Genomic DNA, 1,388 nt, shown 5'->3' on the forward strand with positions numbered 1-1,388 from the left:
TTGGTCAAGTAGCTTCCCATGCTTCATGAGTCACTCACAAAACTTCACAAAAATTCCTTAAAGGCATTTTACCAAACACTTGATGTGCACGATTTTACAAAGAAACAACATGACCTCTCATGATTCCAAATCGTTCACACCTAAAACCCTAGGAGATATAGCATGAATCAAGAATAAATTCATCGTGTTAATTGCTCATTCTCTAACAACAAATCACTTTGTTCATAACACATAGGACTATTCATGCTTAGCAACAACTTTCCACATTTCCTAAGGATCAAAACACCAACTGATAACCAAACAAGCATAATAAAATCAAATAACAAGAAATAGCAGTGGATGCATCATTTAATTATAACCAGGCTCAAAACCATTTCAGCCATCACATTCTTGAAGTAAAATAAAATCCAAATGTAACTTTAGCTCTCAGATTTTTTTTTTGCAAAGACATTTCACAATACTCTCCTCTTTTTTCATTCACCAATGAAGAAGAATAAGAAGAGGAGGCTAAAGAAGAAAGGAAAAGGAAAAGAGGAAGAAAGAAGGAGGAGGAGGATAAAGAAGAAAGGAAAAGGAAAAGAGGAAGAAAGAAGGAGGAGGAGGAGGAAAAAGAGAAGCTTACCTTGCAGCCTTGAGGGATACCGGTCGGCAAAGGTAGGAGATGCGACGGGCTCGGGTGGACCGTCCAGATCAGCGTCAGCCAAGACTACGGGATCGTCGGGTTCGGGTGGCTTCCGTCTTGGCTGAAGTTCGCAAACACCGAGAATGGGAGGGGGCCTCGGCTTCTCCTGTATGCGCGAACTGAGGGAGATCGAGAGGGAGCTCGGGCTTCGGCCTTGGAAGAGAGGGCGACCAAGAGAAGGAGAGCGGCTGGGAACTTCGGGACTCAGAGCCAGAGACTGAGAGGGAGATCGGGATTTAGAGAGAGAGAGCGGGAGAGAAGAATGCCGAGAGAGAGCGCCTTCGTCTCGAGTAAATCGAGTCCATCGCCGAAAGAAGAAGCCCGCCAATTCTCGCCATCGTGCTCCAGCGTCCGACATTTCCTCAAACAGCTTTGCTCTTCGCTCGACGCCTACTCGAATCGCAGAAATCTTCTGATCAGCGCGATCTTGGCTGAAACGAGGATTTCGCTCGATCGTGGCCGTCGTGGCGATTTTCTGATCAAGGAAACAAATTCAAATTTTTTTGGAAAGTTAAACAGGTTCGGATATGATTAAATTGAGCTAATCAAATCTAATTCAATTAGATCAGATTAAATTCGAGTCCAAAATTTGAGTCAATTCGAGTCGGTTCGGGTTCGAGCCGGCTCGACGAAATTAATCGTACGAAATTGAGTTCAAAATAACGATCGATTTAAATCAAATCAGGTACGACGCGATGAAAACCAA

General features: G+C 43.8%; 1 protein-coding gene across 1 annotated transcript in view; it reads right to left on the reverse strand.

The window, feature by feature from the left end:
- Window positions 1-1,388, reverse strand: part of LOC110115178 (flap endonuclease GEN-like 2) — a 27,413-nt gene that overhangs the window by 23,600 nt on the left and 2,425 nt on the right. Inside the window, exon 4 of the mRNA XM_028699139.1 lies at window positions 623-1,157. Within this exon, the coding sequence (XP_028554972.1) occupies window positions 623-1,157 (535 nt within the window). The remainder of the gene's footprint in view (window positions 1-622; window positions 1,158-1,388) is intronic.

Source organism: Dendrobium catenatum, unplaced genomic scaffold (assembly GCF_001605985.2).
Source record: "Dendrobium catenatum unplaced genomic scaffold, ASM160598v2 fragScaff_scaffold_1220, whole genome shotgun sequence".
In the NCBI taxonomy this organism is placed as follows: Eukaryota; Viridiplantae; Streptophyta; class Magnoliopsida; order Asparagales; family Orchidaceae; genus Dendrobium; species Dendrobium catenatum.